Source organism: Antedon bifida, chromosome 9, assembly GCF_963402885.1.
Source record: "Antedon bifida chromosome 9, ecAntBifi1.1, whole genome shotgun sequence".
NCBI classification, from domain to species: Eukaryota; Metazoa; Echinodermata; class Crinoidea; order Comatulida; family Antedonidae; genus Antedon; species Antedon bifida.
The window spans coordinates 10,019,835-10,039,525 of record NC_136234.1 but is presented as its reverse complement, the minus strand read 5'-3'; the positions used below and the strand labels follow the sequence as shown (position 1 = coordinate 10,039,525).

The following is a 19,691-nucleotide window of genomic DNA, read 5'->3' as shown; positions in this document are numbered from 1 at the left end:
AGTAACACAAATACCTATCGTCCTGATATATGATCTGCTTCGTTGTAATAATACTTGTGTTAAAACAAACACAAGATTAGTAAATATACAGTAAATGATAAAGCAGCCATGGAAACAAACATCCTGTAAAAACATAGAAACTGATCATTTGAATATCGGTTATAAACATGATAAATATACAATTGATCGAAGATTGGTATTTTCTCTTACCTTGATAAGATACAACTTTTTAAGTGTTTTTCTGCAACCAATCAAGCGCGTACTCATTAACAAGCAGCATTATAGCGCCCCCAGGACCTAGACGCATGATTTTTGGCATAAGACCTTTATACAGAGCTTTTATCCTGAAATGTTAAAGCATAACAGTAATACATTAACAGTTTATCACATTTTAAGAAAGATTGGAAAGATTAATCATATTGATTATAATTGCCTTTAAATACGTAGGTCAACGGCCCGAAGTATAGTGCGACAGGTCACTGGTTACTGTATACAGAAGTGTTTGTTACGTCACCAAATATTGTAATCGTAGTTTCAGGTTTTAATCAGTTGTCTGTTCGTCGCGTTTTCTTCCGTCGTATATTTGTGATAATATATTGAGCTTTCGCGCTGTATGATACTGTATTATAATAATAATAATAATAATGATGATGATTACAGATTGTGACTTGACAAGTGTGCACATAAAACTTGTCGGGATCCACACATGCCTACAAAACGTACGTGTCTGTTTCACTTATGCCTCGTTGCAATTTGTAAACAAATTATTGTATTTACAGGTAATACACTTAATAATCAATCCGTCGCAACTGTCTGTCATACTGTTTAGCTATCCGTAATCGTAATCGAAGATGACGCAATTATAGTAATAACTGTTGATTATTTTATCCTAATGAAAAAAAAAACTATTACAACTTAATGTTCATAATACTTCCCGGAAATTCACTTTTTTGAAAAATTAAAAAACTACCATATAAGATGAATTTTAAATGGCTACCTGCTAAATTTAGATATTACAGGCAACTGAACAATGTTTCAAACATACCCTTCTTCCACGTAGATAGTATGTATAGTACGTATACATGTTTTATATTTGATGTGGCCAGCAGTAGGTTGTGGTCCTTGTATACGACTCTTGGCAACATCAAATGGAATGTTACTACATGATGCTATACTTCCACCAGTAAGACCTATCATGAATTTACGAAGAAATTCAAGTTTTTTATCCTAACGAAAATAAGCATTTCAACTATTAAAGCATGACAAAATCAGCGTTGATGGAAGGATTATATTTGGCAATAGAAATATGCATCATTAAAGATATTTCGTCCTCGTCATTTCAAGATAAACAATTTTTTAACTGCTACAGAATCAGCATAACAAAGAAAACAAAAAAAGAGTTGCCTCTGTAAAACCCACTAACGTAACAATCAACCACTAATGTAACATTAACCATTAACGTAACAAAGCCAACCACAAATGTAACATTAACCACTAACGTAACCAAAATCAACCACTAATGTAACAATCCATTAACCACTAACGTAACAAACTTCATTAACCACTTAACCACTAACGCAACAACAGGAGAAAATGTTAAGAAATCTTAGACTTTCAAAACTCTTTGTCATATTTTTTGTTTTGAAAGTTGGAAATCTAGGAATTGAGTTCAGTCCTGTTTGTCTGTTTGTTCGTCGGCTCTCTTTAAATTAACTGGATAAATAATGGTGTTACATTTAACTAAATTAAACTTAACCAAAATCTTGATCCAAACATATCTCAACATTTTCTACTGTTGTTATGTTAGTGGTTAAATGTTGTTACGTTAGTGGTTAAAGAAGTTTGTTACGTTAGTGGTTAAATTTTGTTACGTTAGTGGTTAATGAAGTTTGTTACATTAATAGTTAATGTTACATTAGTGGTTGATTTTTGTTACGTTAGTGGTTAATGTGACATTAGTGGTTGATTGTTACGTTAGTGGGTGATACAGTCACAGGGGGAGAAAGAGGGAAAGAGAGAGAAAATGTACATCATGATTAAAAAAATATTTTGAATAAGTTGTGTTTTTGCTTAGAAATTGAAATTACAAGGTGGACAAATGTTACAGAGGTTAAGATAGAATAGAAAAGAACGTTATTCTTTTTTTGTTAATACATGATATTGTTTATAGGAGGATGTTTGTCAGTGTGACTAAACTACTTAGCCTATATTTTGTTTAAAGACGAAACAAAATGTTATTTTAAATAGATTATCATTGTAAATCTAGAAACACTATAATCAGATGTACGATGCAGTAACAATGGCGATATTTTATTAGAGTAATTAATTCAAATATTTAGATACATTATGAGATTTAAAAAAGAGCATATCTTACCTGGTATGGCTTTGAATACCCTTTAATGTTGTGATAAAAACCAAAGAGAATCATATTGAAGACACCATGTCTACAAAGTGTTGACGTGAGGCCTTTATTCAAGCCTGACAGACCAAAACCATTTTCATGTACAATGACTTTTGCCATAGACCATGCACTCATTTGCTATCAATGAAAAATATTTATTTGATTTATTAATATATAAGTTTAGAGTATTTAAATGAAATTATTGCTACAGGTCAAGTGCAACATGTCTGTAAATATCAATCAACATAATGGTAAAAAAATTACCAATAATTTATCAACTCTTGATTTATATTATTATTACATGTTGTTACCGGGTACATGTAAATCTTGTTTTACACTTCGATGTTAATTTACTTGTTTTTTTTACACAAAACATGATTTACAAGTTGTATGACAAATTGATATGTTTTGAAATGTGGTCTTCTATTTTGATCAAATAATCCCTACAATTCAGACGTTGTGCACATGGTGTATATATTGATTTTAAAAATTCGACACAAATATATATTCAACATTGTATAAAATGTGTATTTTCATTAAAAATATTATTTTGTAAAATCTATTTTTATCAAAATAAATTTAAGTGACTTAGTCTTCACATTTGATCTGAACGTTTTCTAAATGAGGATATTAAATAATAGTACAAAATGGGAAATACTCAAAATGATCGATATTCAACATCAACTGCTATCAACTTGTAATTTGGGTCTGTTCAGGCTTTGTTTTTGTTTCATGGGCCAATTATTACTAACTGATGTGGGTATTAACTGTGTATATCTCTATGCATGGTGTTTGGACATTGGAAAATTACTAAAGCGATTGGTTATTTTATCAACTTGAAAAGTCTCTACCTTGTTTTAACTCAATGGTATATTAAATAATAATGAAAATAAAATGTATGATCATATCCCAACAACTGGTTTGTGGAATGTGGGATATGTCATCTAAGTATTTACTATACAATGATAAATGCGAAATAACTAAGTGTGATGAACGGAACACTAAAAAGTGGTCGTTAATCACATTTTGTACAATACAAGTGTTTTGAATTACTGCCGTTTTAACAAGTGTTTCTATGTGCAATCGTTTTTATCAGCTCAAAATATTTAAGAGCAAACGAATGATAGAAATGTTTAATCTATAAATGCAATTTTTGGTCCAATATGTTTTAAGTCTACTATTGTATGTCATATTTAAGGAAATATTGTTTACAAAATTATTTTTCAGGAGGATATTTCACAACATTTTCAAATAACAACTAAGAACCTAACACCAGGGCTTCTTTTGGAGTAGGAAGAAAGATATTTTAAAAACTAAACATTATTAATGTTATTTTTCTTTCTTCTAAAACTTAGAACTAATTAACCGTAATTAAATTACTGAAACTTATTAATATTATTTTCTGCTCAACCACTTTTTCTTACCTTTGAAAAAGCTTGATTTTCTGCTTGAAGTCGAACTTTAACAACTTCAAATGGATTAGTAAGAAATCCCTCAGTAACACCTGCTGCTAAACCAGCTAACGTGAAGCTCTATATAAAAATTAAGTGTAATTGATTAACATTACTTCTTTTTAAATTATTCTCATTCAACAACGAGAATTAACGTCAAATACAGGACGGGTTAACTATAATGTATCGTGCTTATATACATGTGAGGCTTAGAGGTGTAAAAGGGTAGTGAGTTAGGTCAGGATTGAATCCTGGACGTCGGCGTTGGAAGGCAAGCACGTTAATAATCAAGTTACAGCTCCACTATTCTAAAAACAGAAATGAGTTCTTTCACGAATTCGTATGACATATAAATAGTATAAATCCGTAGTAAAATTTAAATTTAAAAATTATATTTGTCAGTGGAAAAACTGCAGTAACCAAACAGGCAGAAGGAAGATAGGACAAACAGATATACATTCTCTCAATAAATTAAGCTATTCTGGCCTATACAATTAATATGTCTTTAGAAATATGTTATAGTAGTAGAATTTGTTATTTTAATGTACTCATTTATTAATTGTGGCATAACATACTCCCTCCTTGACACCAACCTAGGCATGAGATCCTACATCTTTAAAAGATCACTTAATATTATAAATAGTATATGTTTGTAGTGTTTGTCCCATCTTTTGCCTACTTAGGCCTACCTATTGTTCTGAAATAAACTTGTATTCAATTTATTCATCGTAAATCATTTACGAAGGCTAATCCAGGAAGCTAGGCCATTCAAAAAGACAGTGCTCCAACTTTGGATGCGGAAAAGAACTGACATGCGCACACTACAGTTTGATTTTCAACAACCTATTGCGTGGCAAAAAGCTGGAAGTGCATTAGAGCCCATTAATTATTATCATTGACATTATATATCACTTTTTCTTGTATGTAAAACTATTACCGAACGACACGTGATGCGTAATTAACCAATCAAAATGCAAGAATGCATTCAGGTGTGTTATAAACCTATATTATTAGTTCGCGACGACAGAGGGCGGTAAACAACATCATAAGCCGTCCAACAAAACTACCACAAACTACAGTGAGTGGCGTTCTGATTGTCATAAATATGACGTTTATTATTTTTTAAATCAATGTAGAAAGCAAATTAAATTATTTATCGAATATTCTTTAATTATACTTACAATAGCTGTTGGAGAGGGAGCACCAAAGGAAAACAGTAATTTATACTGTTCAAATGTGAAGAATTTTGTTGCACGTTTAGGAATATCGGCCAAAATTGGAGGTAAAATTCCTTTGTAGAAGGATAAAACGCTAAAAAAAGGAAAAGAGTATACATCAAAATACACATAAACACGATTATTGTCTCTAAAATATAAACCTTTGCAACAACATTGATAATATTAACCCCACTTATTTTTCGACGGCGATGAAACAGGATGAGCGTTGTGAAATAGGGCTTCTAGTAGTGCCCGAACTTTTACGTAATCATTATGAGATATGAATTTTACTGATTTTCAATTGCTTGTAATCTCACCCTTCAGTTTGATATATTTTCTTTACACAATCAGCTATTGACGAATACTGTTCTGTATGAATGGACTGAATTTGAAATCTGGGAAAACAACAACAAAGTGGTTATAAATATAAATTCAATTATCATGGTACATTAATATACTAAAAACATCTCGCTGAGCTATTTGGCAAGCTTACTGGCAATTTTCCTGTTCTTGTTATTGTTACGGGTTGTAAACTTACCTTGTTTTAATCAAATCCAATGGTTGCATAAGACTAACTTCAACAAAACCTATAGTAACATAATGTATACATAACAATTAATTCTACAACAAAATAACTAGGCCTATTATTAAAGATGACAGGAAAATAATAGTGTATTAAATATATATCGTAACATAGTTCTCTCTTTCGTAAAGTAATTAGAATAAAAGATTAATATGAACTTTTGTTTTTGGATGTTTCTATCATGAAGGAAGATTCCGAATATTATAATTAGTGAATAAAAGGGCGTGTGGCGCAATGTGTTGTTGATCGTGAGACCGAGGTTCGAATCCAACTCTTGTCGCATTGCTTGTATCCTTAGGCAAGATACTTTACTTACGTTTGCCTCTCTCCACCCAAGTGTGTAAATGGGAACCAACTTTGCGCTGATTACTAGCTGCATTATGGGATGTTTCCATAGGTGTTTGATCCCAAAAAAATGACTGGGGTAATAATGTCCAGGCGCATAGAAGTTTCACAACATTAGGCGCTATATAAATCCAGGATATTATTATTATGAATGAAATACAACTTCGTCTGATGACAGCCATGATGGAAGGTCAGCTAACATACTACATAATTTTGAAATAAAACAATTGTAAACTCACCAGCTGTACCTCCAGCAACGATTTGTTGGCAAGCTCCTTTAAATTTACTACTAGGCCTATATGTAGGCTTGTTTAAGGATCCAGTACTCATCGCTTTCATTAACCCTTAACAGTAAGTAGGAAGTACAGTAAATCACATTTCAGTCTGTGTTTTGGGGTAAAAAGACGAATGTATGATATACTACATGATGCTATGTTGGCAGATTCAGCCATACAGTAATTAGCTGAGAATTGGATTAACACGTGTTGTTAACGACAGAAAATGCTTGATAAATACAAAATAGCGTACGGATGGGACACTACTTTCATCTATGTATATATTATCTAAGTCGATATCACAGTGCGTAAGGATACCACTATGGAATGACACAGAAGAAGTAAGCAAAATCACGGAGTGAATGAGTGATAGCCCCTGGTCATCTTCTACCGGTGTATTGGTGTAGTATTCTTCAGATAATGAAGCGACAAGTAGAGTAAAAGTTTCATTAAGTTATTTCAAATTTACAAACTCTGTATTCACAGATGACGTTATTCTATAAAATATAATTGTACATACCGTACGGTACATGATCAAGAGGTCCCACTGTGTATATGGACTAAATGATTATCCTAATAAAATCACATCCATGTCTACACATTACAGAACGCAATGGCCTATAGTTTCAGACTTTAGACCTTATTGGATAGGTAGGCCCAACTACACAATGTTTCTATTGGTGCGATCATGATATCTCTTGTATTAATAGATTACGATTATCGAAGACAATACAATTTTTTACAGATATATAAACGATGCATTTTTCTTACATAAAACAAAATAAATAAAAGTTTTCACCCTAGAACTAGGGGATTGTCATTATGCTGACTTTGATGAAAATAACAGTTTCACACGTCCAATCAAATAATCGTGACGGGTGAAACGATGTATTGCTCTTATTGATCATGACGTCATATCTACAGTTAAATAAAACAAAATTGACTTACCGTAATCAAACTCATATTTTTAGTCGCGTGGACGCGACTCTATAGTTCACTATGTCGGTCGGTTGGTCGGTCTGTCTGTCTGTCGGTCTGTCTGTCTGTCGGTCCGGTATCACTATGCATTGTAGCACGCGACTTAATGCCTGTTGGCCTTGTTACATATTATTAGTCTTTTAGAGTTCATAATGTTGGCTACTAAACACGAACTTGAGTATTAATTCACAACTTGTCATACGATTCCTGATGAATTGTTTTGATTATAGATAGAAGTCATCATCATTGTTGCAAGTCTCTTTAAATGTGAACACCCTGTCGGCAAACACGTTGCGACAAAAACTCATCATGCTTTCTTTTTATTTTCAAGCTGTAACTGTCTGCCATGATAATCATGAGTATATATATTATATGAACCGAATAAGAGTGGTCCCTCTATTTGACTATACTATATATATTATAATCCATGATTCCAAATTTAGGATTAAAGATTCTTTATTCGTCCATAAACTGGACGATTCTTTATTCGTCAATAACATGTCAATATAAGAGACGTCTCTTCGATAAATAATGTACACAAATGACGAATACACTGAAAAACAGACATTTATTTGTTTGGTACATTTCAGCAATTTTATTGATTATTTAAAATATATATATTTTCGCAGATTTCCTTATAATAAATTAATCATTTCAGTATATCACTGGGCAGTTTTTCTCATTTCATTGGAAACTTATATATACTGCACATTTTATAGTATGTTAAAATACATATTAGTCAAAAAATATGGAAGATTTTATATTTAAAACTATTTTTGTTTACATAATTAGTTGACTTATACTTAACACATTTCATAAATACATTATTGGTTGTAAATATTTATTTAGCAGCATTAATAATTGTACAAAAATAGTAGAAATATTTTTTACAATACAGATTTTAACTAGTAGATGACAATCAAAGTATTTTATAATACTTCCAATCATAAATTATAACAAATAATTGAACTAGTAAAATACATGATTTTGGTATCCAAATGTATTGATGTATCATTCTAAAATGATTGCGTTGATTACTGCTCATGTTAAGTGATTCTTCAGGTCAACTTTCAAGAAAAAAAAAAACACATTCATTATTCTAAAAATATTGAATGGGTTGATAAAGATAAAGTCAAGGAATGTAGAATAGTATCATGACAAAATCACAATCAACATTTTTAGCAAGCTCAAGCATTTTCAGCACCTAACTAGATTCTTGTCATTTGATTGGAGGATTGTGGGACACGTGATATTCAACAACTACTCCCATTAAACTCATACATCATCAGGAGTGCAATTTTGTTATATGCCCATTGAATTTTATATGTGCGTTCGTGCAGCGTCTATAATTGTTATAAAATTGGAGCACTCGTCAAATGGTTTAAGACCTTTGCCTCTTGTAAAAGTAGGTGTGTTATAAATGTTTTATATTCCTGCAATGGAACAAATAATTACATAGTTCTATTTTCACCTTATGAAATTATATGTACCATTGCACTCATTCATTCATTTGTATACTATTTCCCAGTTTAAGTCTACATTAATTTATTATTCTTTTATAATCCCAACAAAATCTTTACAATTTTATGAAGAAATTATCATTTTTTTAGCTAGAGATATTGAATGAACTAGCTATAACTTGTACAATCCAAATCACTGGGTGGGAGAGAATGTGCAAGAGGGAAGGAGATTACAGAATGCAAGATATTTAAGAGAACTTAAAGAAACTGATGATTTCTCTTACCTTTATCAAATTCATCTTCAAGTGTTTTTCTGCAACCAATCAAGCACATGCTCATTAACAAGCAACATTATAGCGCCCCCAGGACCTAGACGTAGCATTTTTGGTAAAAGACCTTTATACAAAGCTTTCACCCTGAAATGTAAATACATATGACCAAAGTGTTTAATTTTCAAAATTTAAGAGATATAGTGTTTATACATTTTAAACACCTATACTAACTGTTAGCAATCTTGTTTAAACCTACACTATAATATTGCGCATGTGCACGATAAAGAACTTGGTACACTATTCAAGCCAGTGGATGATGCGAAAATGTGATCATGTACAGTAGGCAATTTTATGGCTTTCTTGATAATAGTTTAATTCTTGAATGGTTTGGGGTGATGTACAGTACATACTCACTTAACTATCATTCAACTCAGGGTTAGTGGATATATATATATATGGAAAGTATAAATGTAATATTTTCAACATACCCTTCTTCCACATAGACAGTATGAATCGTACGTAAACATGTTTTATATTTGATGTGGCCAGCAGTAGGTTGTGGTCCTTGTATACGACTCTTGGCAACATCAAATGGAATGTTAATACATGATGCTATACTTCCACCAGTAAGACCTATCATGAATTTACGAAGAAATTCAAGTTTTTTATCCTAACAAAAATAAGCATTTCAACTATTAAAGCAACCATATTGATTGATATAATTATGCTTATATTTTGTTCAATAATTGTACATTGAACGATTATGAGTTAAATGGAATCAAATATTTACTTTTATTGAAAGCCTGAATGTACAATCTATTTTGTTTTGTTTTACTGTTTAATTTTGAATAAATTTCAAAGGCTAGGGGAGGCCATCCAAAAAGGCAGCTCTCAGATTTAGACTGCGGAATAGAACAGTAATAGACAGCGCACAGTAAAGATTGACTTTGGATCGTCTGGCCGTCAAAGTCAAAATGAACGTGCATTAAAACCAGTGCAGTGCAACTATTCAGTAGAACTAATACAGAAATTAAGCAAGCAAGTGGCAAGGTGTGTTACTTTGTAAAAGGGCACGTTTTGCAAAGCAATCAAACACCACCGCCACACTTAATGCCAGTGGTTTTCATACAATGTTTATTATTCATGGGTGTGTTTAGCTTTAAAACTTCTTTGTGAGAAATAAAGCAATGCTTTCTTAAATCTTCTGTGAATAAGGCTTCGGTAGTTTTTTAGCCATTGCCAATCTTTGTACTGTTACATAAACAGGATGTCAACCAGGACGACCGAAGATCAATTTTTAAGGGCCTGATAGTATCATAGCCCGGTAGTTTAATTCCTTTAGGAAAATTGGCTGCATGATTTTGTGTTTGGATGATTATTGGTTGGTTATGTAGAGAGTTAGCCCTTAGTTAGGTTAACCCTAACCCGATTGTCCAGCGCCCAATCGTCTCTAGTGCTGACAACCCAGCCTACAATCCAGGGACTGGTAAGTAAGAATGTTAACCACCAAGCTACAGCCACTATTTACAACTTATTATTTACTTACTAATTTACTTATTACATAATGCATGTCTTAATTGGATATGATTTTCTAGAAATATGAAAATGTTACAAAAGCCATAAAAGTAACATCATTCTGTATTGTAACACAACTGTGGCTTTTGTGTTTGCTTCATGCCGTGTGTTTGCACATTTTTGCTTATCACAAATTCATCTGTTTAGAGTATAAATTTAGTTAAATTGAAGTTCAAATAAAAAAATCTCACCTGGTATGGTTTCATGTATCCTTTGATATTATGATAAAAACTAAAGTAGATCATATTGAAGATGCCATGTCTAAAAAGTGTTGACGTGAGGCCTTTATTCAAGCCTGACAGACCAAAACCATTTTCATGTACAATTACTTTTGCCATAGACCATGCACTCATTTGCTATCAATATAAAAAATGATACAGTATTCAATTACAAATTTAAGACAAAGAGTACAATAAATAAACTTAAAATTTAATACTCAAACAAAATATAATATACAAAAAAGTGTTTCATGCTTTTAATGTTTTTTTAATTAATTAAAGTGACTGAAGATAAGGAAAGAAATTGATAGCTAGAACAATTTCTCAGCATTAAAACAGCTTATTATCACACTATTTTCCAACATTTATGAAAAAATGTGTGGCTCTCAACAGGAAACCATCAATTTTGTGCTTGGGGGTATGTACATAACAATATATTAACTGATCTGTATCTTTTTTTCTAATTATTTTTTGTATTTAAATTTTGTTTCATGTAGAAACATGCATATTTGTTTTTAATTTTATGAAGACACATAAGTTATGATAATGGATATACGTCACTAATAGAATACAGTAAAACAGTATTACTAGATATAAATGCATCATCATACCATGCAAATCCAACCAGCAAAATTATGAAATTAAATCATGCACATTGCTAAAAAAAAAAAAAAACTTATGATCAAAAGGTTTTGTGCTGTGTTTTAATAATAATTGAATCAATAATTTTTCTCACCTTTGAAAAAACTTGATTTTCTGCTTGAAGTCTAACTTTAACTACCTCAAACGGATTAATCAGAAATCCTTCCGTAACCCCTGATGCTAAACCAGCTAAAGTGAAGCTCTAATTTAAATTCAAAATAATGTAAAAGTGTATAACTGCAACTCTTTTAAAATAATTAGAGAAAGATAATGTTACCAACCTCTATGCATGTAATTGGCAATTTACAAAATAAACTTAAATTAAACTTGATCCCATTAAAGCATTGATTCGTTCCGACACCCTGAACAAATTTTGTGTGAAAGCTCCTATGTTTTGCCACTAAACCCATTTTCCACGATATTTTTCTCAGGGCACCGGACTGAATCCGAGCGTAATGTGAAAGCAGATTTATAGCTTTCAGGATCTGGTAAAATGTAATTGTTTTGGCCCATTCCAGCACTGTTTAAGATGTACATTTGGGAAAACATGATTTTTACTGCGTTTTTTTAATCTAATTTTTATCAGCGTTGGAAAAACATCAAATCATAAGTATTAATTGGGTCTAATAAATGATTTAATTATACTTACAATAGCTGTTGGAGAGGGAGCACCAAAGGAAAACAACTGTTTATACTGTTCAAATGTGAAGAATTTTGTAGCACGTTTTGGAACATCTGCCAAAATAGGAGGTAAAATCCCTTTGTAGAAGGATAAAATACTGAAAAATTAGAAAAGATGAAGAAGATAAAGTTAGGTGATGGAAGGAAGCTAAAGAAATATAGATCAAAGTAGCCTTAAAGATACTTTCCCAACAATTATTGGGTTTATTTTAAGGTCACAAACTACATAAATACTATTAGAGGTATTGCAATAAATTTTCAGTAAACATGTGAAAAAAAAGTAAATTATAATAATTTAAGTGGCCCGCTATAAATACCGGCATGCATCGCACACGAATTGATATTTTCATTTTGCTTCTGTGATGCACCCACCTTTGGTAAGAAAGAGTCAATCATTAAGAAAAAAAAATGCAAGAACCATAAACTTTTTAAATACCATGTCTTCCCCGATTTGTATAATGGATTCTGCCAAAAAACAAAGACAATGAATTCAGCAATGAGACAAAGCTAGACCTATCTATAGCTAGGGTATGATGTTGGTAGGTTACCGCTGTTAGCAGGCTACGAGTAGAGCCTCATGCGAACTACATCTAAGCTACATTGTTTTATCTTTTTATCACAATTAATCATAGAACAACAAGGAATTACCTGATATGTTTGTAATGTAATATACAGTATATATTTTTTACAAAACATCAATAATTTTATCATACTTCTGAATGCCTAAAAAAAATGATTTTATGTAGTATTTACTGTTAAAGATGTATTGTCCCCCTGAAAAAATAATTTTTACAATTTTTTTTTTTAATATGCCATTTTAATGTCACATATTAGTTATTTGACCAAAAATTTAATAAAAAAAAAATGATTTACCTGAAAAAAATGTAATTTAAAGCAAAAAATAGTCAAATTGTCTGCCAGCCAATAGGATTTTGGTTGAATTTAACCATTTATTTTGTTATTTTATAAGTGAAAACATTATTTTGTTTATTCTACGGAAGTGATTAACCTTATTAACACTACAAAATAACCTATTCAAAGTCTGATTTAATTAATCTTCATTTTTCATGTTTTTTTTTAAATGAGAAACACAAACTTCATCCAAGGATTTACAGATTGTCCACCAGTTTGCTTTTAAAAAGCATGTCTTAGTAGATATTGGTATCTTACCCTTCATTTTGGTATATTTTCTTTATGCAATCACCTATTGATGAGTACTGTTCTGTATGGATGGATTGAATTTGAAATCTGGAAAAGAAAAAAATGAAATTTTAGAATAAAATGCATGCTCACAAAACATCAAAAAGTATGATAATGAATTTAGTTCATTGCTTTATGAGAGTACTATAGATGATAATGATCATGCTTCTACTGACCATGATCAAGTGGAGCATGTTGTAGCAATATGATTAGTTTTAACATGATTGTAACATGCTCCATGATCATAATCAGTTTAAAATTGCATTGCACACACATTGGTGTGGGCCAAGCTTTTATGCAGAAGACATCTCATAAGCATAAATAAAGTTATGATAGATCATCACAATAATAATCACAATATATGAAAAATCTTTGTCAGAGGTATCAGTTGGTCACTGAAATTTGTTTTTAAGTTTGTTTTCAATTAATTTTCCATTTACCTTGTTTTAATCAAATCCAATGGTTGCATAAGACTAACTTCAACAAAACCTACAACAGAATAATATTGTCAAATTAATGATGTGAACATCACATTCTCCTTTTTCGTATGTGCCACTAATGTCCATAAAAAGAAACATATTTATTATCAATAAGTACTGTAGTAGAAGTATCAGCTTCAATTAAATTCAGTAAAGATAACAAAAAGTGAAAATAATAGATAAATGACAACATGCAACTCGCAGTCTACTTGGCTGAATTCCACACAGGTGTAGACGATTTCCTCCATTACGAGTCTTTTTGGGTTGAGGGGCTGAGATGGACCAGTACACCGGTTAAACCCCTACTCTTCTGAAAGATCAACTGGGTTCATTATAGCTTACTGTGTACACTCTACCTTAGGCTTATTATTATTCGAGAAGACTTGTTTTATCACAAGAACTATGGGTTTTGAACCTATGCCTTTTGTATGGTTATTATTTGAGGTGCCCCTGCCTTAACTGTCCTTACTCGACTCGATGTAAAGAATGAATTAATTAAGATGAGTGGTTATGAATGATATTTTAACTTTTATACTCACCAGCTGTACCACCAGCAACAATTTGTTGGCATGCTAGCTTAAATTTACCATTGGCACTACCTTGTTTTTTTATTGACATCTCAGTATTCATCATCGGACTTCATTAACCCTGATGAAGATCGTATAACAATGTCATTGACAGTATATTTTAAGATGACTTTTAATATTTAATAATAAAAAAAGCCTTTGTTAAACCAGACATTTTTGGATAAATTTAAAAGAGTAAGAATTAAGATCGGTCGGCAGAACAATAAATAATTAATATTCTAGGCCTAAGACTAATCAATTTTAAATTAGAAATGCACATTTCACCGTAATCATCCAAGCAGCTGGTTGGTATACCGGATGGTCTTTTGGTTTATAAGGCCATCTGTCTACTATGTCCCCTATATACTACTACTAGACTACTAGCTACTAGGCTACTTCATAGATAGCTAGAGAGACTAGCCTAGAGCTATTACAGGCTAAAGTAGTAGTAGTAAGCGGTTGTAGGTAGGTATCCTCGGCCTACTAGCTAGCCAGATTAGTCTAGGATATTTTGGAAAGTTGCATTTTTTTTTGCTATATTTGGTAAAAATTAGATATGTTGTAGAATAGACATCACTGAATCCAAAAAGTATTTGCTCCATTTTTGTTTTCATACGCAAGGGGGATTGGCAGCCATTTCAAAATGGCCGCCATTTTGGACAAAATTGTTTCCAATATTGTAAGTTTATGACATTAAAAGATGTTATCAAGATAGAAATTCAATCATAAAAGTAACAATAAATGTTCAAATAATATTTCACATCATATTTGTAACTGAACAAGTCAAAATGGCCGCCATTATGCCCAAAATGGCTGTCATTTTAGCCAATATGGCTACCATTTTATCTAAAATTGCCACATATATCAATCAAATATTTTTTTATTCACCTATATTTACAATTGGATATGTTGTAGAATAGACATCACTGAATCTAAAAAGTATTTGCTCCATTTTTATAGGCAAGGGGGTTGGCAGCAATTTCAAATTGGTCGCCATTTTTGACAAATTTTTTTAAAATATTGTAAGTTTATGGCATTAAAAGATGTTTTATCGAAATGGAAATTCAGTCATATAAGTAACAATAAATGTTCAAATAATATTTCACATCATTTGTGTAACAGAACAATGGCTGACATTTCAACCAAAATGGTCGCCATTTTATCCAACATGGCCGCCATTTTTATCTGAAATGGCCACATAATAAAATTGGTTTTTCTTTAACTTTGATTAAATACATGGGCTATAAAGGAACCAACATAACAACATAATAATATTTGTGTTTAATTACTTTACTTATTCGTCGTCACTTTCGTCATCACTATCACTGTCCGAATCGGATGTAGACAACAATGGTCATATATTGTGACAGTTATTCTCGTCTGTTTCGCATTTATACATCTCGGTATATTGTAGATTGTTTTTCTTGCACGTGCACGTACTTAAACATGAACACCGTATTAGCTCCACAACTGCTTCTGGAGCAGTTTGCTTCTCGTATAATACTGGTCTTAGTTTACCGTTCTCTATAAACCAGCCAAGTTTTGGCATGGATCGGGAATTATTGAGTCAATAGGCTCCATATATATTGGCCTGGAGATGTGCACGTAGTATGTGCTGGTGCAACGCTCCAGACGTTGGTGGCAATTTTTCCACACCTTGATTATTTGGCAGTGTTTTGAACCGTTTCCATCTCAAGGTTGATGAATCTTTGGCTGACACCCTTTTAGTTTCAATAAGACTGCACAGAAACTCCCAGTCTGAGGTGATATCAATCATCCTATTGTAACAGTCACGTGAACACCCAAGAAGAGGTAGATACACTAATGATCCCTCATGGCATTGAAATAGCATCTACACCAGGAAATGAAGTCGACTTCTTCACGCAAGATACCGACTGGTTTGTTTTAATTCTAAGGCGCCTACAACAGTTGGGGGAAAATACAGGAATTTTAACACTCAGGCACAGCTGAAACAGGAAGAAGAATTACTCTTCAACCAATATACGATCACCTTGGACCAGAAAAGGCAGCCGGAATACCAGGTTTCCATGCTATCACTGGATGTGATGTTACGGGTCACAGGAAAAAAACAGCTTTTAAGATTGTATATGAAGTCACCTCCTCACATCATAGAAGCTCTAGTCAAACTCGGAGAAGACAATGTGCCATCTTTCAATGGGAAGGCAGGATGCGAGAAGTTTCTGTGCAGTCTTCTTGGAACTAAAGGGTGTCAGCGGTTCAAAACACTGCCAAATAATCAAGGTGTGGAAAAATTGCCACCAACTTCTGGAGCGTTGCACCAGCACATACTACGTGCACATCTCCAGGCCAATATATGGATCTATAATGTACCGAGATGTGTAAATGCGAAGCAGACGTGAATAACAGACTTTAAACCAGTCAAAATAAAGTTGCTAGGTTTATATTAAATAAAAATGATCGTGCACATATTGGTAAAGATGAACTGAACCAAATCGGTCAATTATGTCTAGAGGATAGAATTTGCCAACTCAAACTTAATCATGTTCATAAGATTTTTTATGGAAAATCAGTACCTTATTTAACTGAAAAGTTTAAAAGAGTTTCATCTAACCACCATTATATGACTAGAAGTAGTGTCAATGGATTTTCAGTTCCTAAATCTGATAGTCAAATATCTAAAACGTTTTATTATACATGCATAAAGGCATGGAATAACCTACCTCATTCCATTCAGCAAATAGAAAACAAATTTAATTTTAAGAAACATATCACATTTCTGTTCTACCAAATAACTATATAAGTCAATCATAGCCTTTAATTTAACTTGTTTTTTATATTATTGTTTTTGTTATATTTACGTGTTTAATGCAATACTTTGTAATGTTTTTATTTTTTATTTTAGATTGTAAAGGATCCCAATGGAAATAAGCTGATAAGCTTTTTGGGCTATCCTGGAAAATCTTTTACAAATGTATTATTTGTAATGTCTGTAATATATGTTATCACTTTGTATGTATTTTTTATGATGATTTTCCAAATAAATTCAAATCAAATCAACATATGACCATTGTTGTCTACATCCGATTCGGACAGTAATAGTGATGGCGAAAATGACGACGAATAATTAAAGTAATTAAACACAAATATCATTATGTTATAGCCTATGTATTTAATTAAAGTTTAAAAAAACAATTTGATTATGTAGCCATTTCAGATCAAAATGGCAGCCATGTTGGATAAAATGGCGGCCATTTTGGTTGAAATGTCTGCCATTTTGGCTTTTTCTTTTACACAAATATGAAATATTATTTGAACATTTATTGTTACTTTTATGATTGAATTTCTATCTCGTTATTACTTTAAATGTCATAAACTTACAATATTTGAAACAATTTTGTCCAAAATTGGGGCCATTTTTAAATGGCTGCCAATCCCCCTTGCGTATGAAAAAAAATGGAGCAAATACTTTTTGGATTCAGTGATGTCTATTCTACAACATATCTAATTTTTACCAAATATATGTGAATAAAAGTTGAAAGAAATATTTGATTGATATATGTGGCCATTTTAGATAAAATGATGGCCATATTGGATAAAATGGCAGCCATTTTGGGCATAATGGCGGCCATTTTGGCTTGTTCAGTTACAAAAATGATGTGAAATATTATTTGAGCATTTATTGTTACTTTTATGATTGAATTTCTATCTCGATAACATCTTTTAATGCCATATACTTACAATATTTTGTCCAAATGAAAAAAAAAATGGAGCAAATACTTTTTGGATTCAGTGATGTCTATTCTACAACATATCCAATTTTTACCAAATATAGCAAAAAAAAAATGCAACTTATCATATCGCTACATTTCATACTGGACTAGATAGGCCGAGAATGGGTGCTATTGAATCTCTCGAGCTTAGATAGGCAATTTAATTTGAAAACATTCACCCGCTGTGCGGCGGTGATGGTGAGTGACCAAATATGACCATGAAGTCTTATGCGGTGTAGTGTAGGCCTCTCTAGTAGGCTATTAGGCCCGGGAATCTAGGCCTAGGGCCTACCTAGCTAGGCCTAGCCTAGTTAGCACTAGGCCAGGGCCCTAGCCTACTAGCTAGGCCCTAGGGCCTAGGCCTAAATAAAAGCCTAGCTAGTTAGGCTAGGCTGCCTCTTTCTAGGTTATAGGCTAGCCTAAGTAAGTATAAGAACCACGCAAAATAAAAAAACAATTACCAAGAAGTTCTAGCTTTTATTCTGATAAAACAGGTTTTATTTTACAGGTAGGCCTAGCTAGCTCAATTGCGGTTTGCTGCAGCACGTCACTGAGAGTGAGGCATACATATTGTATTTGGCTGCTTGAGGTATTGCCTGTTATTAAAGAATAGCACGGGCTATTCCATTTTACTGTGGGTAATTGCGGTCAAATTTATAATAAATATTGAAAAACTGCAGGTACTGTATATACAAATGATTTCCTGATTGCTGCCCTCTATATATTTTATTCCATGGATTTCTGTATTCAAAGATACTATTTGCTGTATACTGTAGAACCTACTGTAAAGTTTGTTTTTTTTCTCTTTCGTGTTTTCTTTCACATTTCTACTTTGATAAATTACGGTGTACTTTTGTAGTATGATTTAAGGTTTTATTTCAATTGCCATATACAATTAATAAGAAATAACACGAGGTCAAAAGATGGAGATATAAATTAATAAATATAAAAAATGATCAAGGGAATTTTCCATCGAGGGTATTAAAAAGAAAATACCCGGCACGGTCATCATACTACACTGGATAATTTTTTAAAAGCATAACATGGCACAAGCGTACATGCATAGGCTATAAAAGTGTTTACATTTCATATAAATATTATTTTGATGATTTGCATCTCTAAGTATGATTATTAAGAGGAGGAGGCAATTTTCGTTACTACATAAGCTGTTGACTGTTTCTACATTAGCTGGTGTTGATTTTTATTTACTACATAAGCTGTTGGTGTTTCTACATAAGCTGGAGGTTTTACTACATAAGCGGTGGATTGTTCTACATTAACGGTTGTTTCGACACTAGCTGGCGTTTTCTACATTAGCGGTTGTAACACGCATCAACTGGAACATACTAGAGGCCGGATAAAATTGATCATCTTTGATAGCCACTGCCTTTTTCAGAAGACGATCCGAAAAAATGTTCTCCATATTAATACAAAATATAGTAAAATTCAGTCTTTTCAAAACTAAAAATATACGATTTCAACTACAAAAATAAACTAGTTAATCAAAATAGTTTTGCATAATATTATTTTATTTGAAAACACCTAAATCAATCAAATATAGGCCTAATAAAGGGCATAATAACAATTAAAATATTA

At 32.1% G+C, this 19,691-nt stretch overlaps 2 protein-coding genes across 3 annotated transcripts in view; both read right to left on the bottom strand.

Moving 5' to 3' along the window:
- Window positions 1-121: 121 nt before the first annotated feature.
- LOC144852503 (mitochondrial 2-oxodicarboxylate carrier-like) lies at window positions 122-5,643 on the bottom strand. The gene is made up of 7 exons (XM_078710345.1): window positions 5,608-5,643; window positions 5,387-5,464; window positions 5,034-5,163; window positions 3,826-3,933; window positions 2,375-2,539; window positions 1,046-1,227; window positions 122-344 (listed from the first exon to the last, which is right to left on the bottom strand). The coding sequence occupies exons 1-7, from the start codon at window positions 5,634-5,636 to the stop codon at window positions 230-232; spliced, it is 807 nt and encodes a 268-aa protein (XP_078566471.1). The 5' UTR covers window positions 5,637-5,643; the 3' UTR covers window positions 122-229.
- A 2,156-nt stretch (window positions 5,644-7,799) lies between these two features.
- Window positions 7,800-19,691, bottom strand: part of LOC144852502 (mitochondrial 2-oxodicarboxylate carrier-like) — a 163,414-nt gene continuing 151,522 nt past the window's right edge. The window contains exons 1-10 of one of the 2 annotated variants that reach the window (XM_078710343.1): window positions 18,557-18,693; window positions 14,317-14,425; window positions 13,739-13,787; window positions 13,269-13,346; window positions 12,067-12,196; window positions 11,512-11,619; window positions 10,749-10,913; window positions 9,471-9,652; window positions 8,995-9,126; window positions 7,800-8,317 (exon numbers count right to left, since the gene is read on the bottom strand). In XM_078710343.1, coding sequence (XP_078566469.1) covers window positions 9,012-9,126; window positions 9,471-9,652; window positions 10,749-10,913; window positions 11,512-11,619; window positions 12,067-12,196; window positions 13,269-13,346; window positions 13,739-13,787; window positions 14,317-14,410 — 921 coding nt within the window. In that variant the 5' untranslated portion in view covers window positions 14,411-14,425; window positions 18,557-18,693 and the 3' untranslated portion in view covers window positions 7,800-8,317; window positions 8,995-9,011. Of the gene's footprint in view, window positions 8,318-8,994; window positions 9,127-9,470; window positions 9,653-10,748; window positions 10,914-11,511; window positions 11,620-12,066; window positions 12,197-13,268; window positions 13,347-13,738; window positions 13,866-14,316; window positions 14,426-18,556; window positions 18,694-19,691 lie in introns of those variants that run through there. The other variant, XM_078710344.1, reaches the window with a different exon arrangement.

What these genes read in the sequence shown, in the direction of transcription:
- LOC144852503 (XM_078710345.1), bottom strand. Translation starts at nt 5,636, where the DNA reads ATGCAACCATTGGATTTGATTAAAACAAG. An exon ending in AAAATATATCAAACTGAAGG is followed by an intron (nt 5,164 to 5,386) that starts GTGAGATTACAA and finishes TCCTTTTTTTAG; the next exon opens with CGTTTTATCCTTCTACAAAG. An exon ending in AAAATCAAGCTTTTTCAAAG is followed by an intron (nt 2,540 to 3,825) that starts GTAAGAAAAAGT and finishes TTTCATTGATAG; the next exon opens with CAAATGAGTGCATGGTCTAT.